At 52.2% G+C, this 797-nt stretch overlaps 1 protein-coding gene across 1 annotated transcript; it reads left to right on the top strand.

Moving 5' to 3' along the window:
• Nucleotides 1–149: 149 nt before the first annotated feature.
• PHALS_04323 (reverse transcriptase) lies at nt 150–410 on the top strand (the record flags this gene model as incomplete). Its single annotated transcript, XM_024718417.1, has 1 exon — nt 150–410. One exon carries the CDS (start codon nt 150–152, stop codon nt 408–410), a length of 261 nt encoding a protein of 86 aa, XP_024583818.1.
• Nucleotides 411–797: the final 387 nt, after the last annotated feature.

Below are 797 nucleotides of genomic sequence, written 5' to 3'. Positions count from 1 at the left end.
CGTGTTCACCCTGGTCTCACCGAGACATAGAACCTCTGTACAGAGGCGACGGCGACGTTGTATGCTGGCTGCAAGACGCCGGGCGTCGACCCTGATCCAGGGTGTGTCTACCTTAGACGATAGTGCACAGTTACATCCTCGTCAACGGTATGACGGGAGAGGAAGATGGCGACTCTCGCCTCGAGACTATGCCTGTAGTAGATGCTCTTCTTGAGCTGGACGAGATGCCCCTTGAAGAGTTCGGCAGTGCCTTGAAGGCAGGCGATTTGGCCGAAGTGCTCACTGTACGACCGGACGAGGAGATAAACTCGTCGTCGTTTCTGGATAAAGCTGTCTTGGAGGACACCAAGAGAGTGATTAACGCACGAAATGGATCGTCGATCCTACGAAATTCCATGAATCCGTACTAACCTTTGGTAAAGAAATTTCAAGACGTTGTCTCCAAAGACCCGTCTTCGGTCCTACCTCCGGACCGAGGTGTGCGTCATGACATCGACCTGGTTTCGGGAACCAAATACTGCGTAATATGCCCCTGCCCAAGGAGCAGTGCGACGTCATTGACGCGTTTTTCCGTGCGAAGCAGGGATGATACGTGAGAGCGAGTCTCTCCATTCGGCACCCACGGTTTGTGTTTGAAAGCCGAACGGCAAGTGGCGTATCGTTTATGCTATCAATAAGCTCAACGCTACCACCATTCTGGCACAGACGCCGATTCCTAGAAAGGATGTTCTTCAGAACAACATGGTGGGATGTACAAAGCACGGTGCACTCGACTCGGTTGATGGGTATTACCAATT

This window comes from Plasmopara halstedii, assembly GCF_900000015.1.
Source record: "Plasmopara halstedii genome assembly, contig: Scaffold_2592, whole genome shotgun sequence".
Classification (NCBI taxonomy): domain Eukaryota; phylum Oomycota; class Peronosporomycetes; order Peronosporales; family Peronosporaceae; genus Plasmopara; species Plasmopara halstedii.
This window is presented reverse-complemented; position numbering and strand designations above follow the sequence as displayed.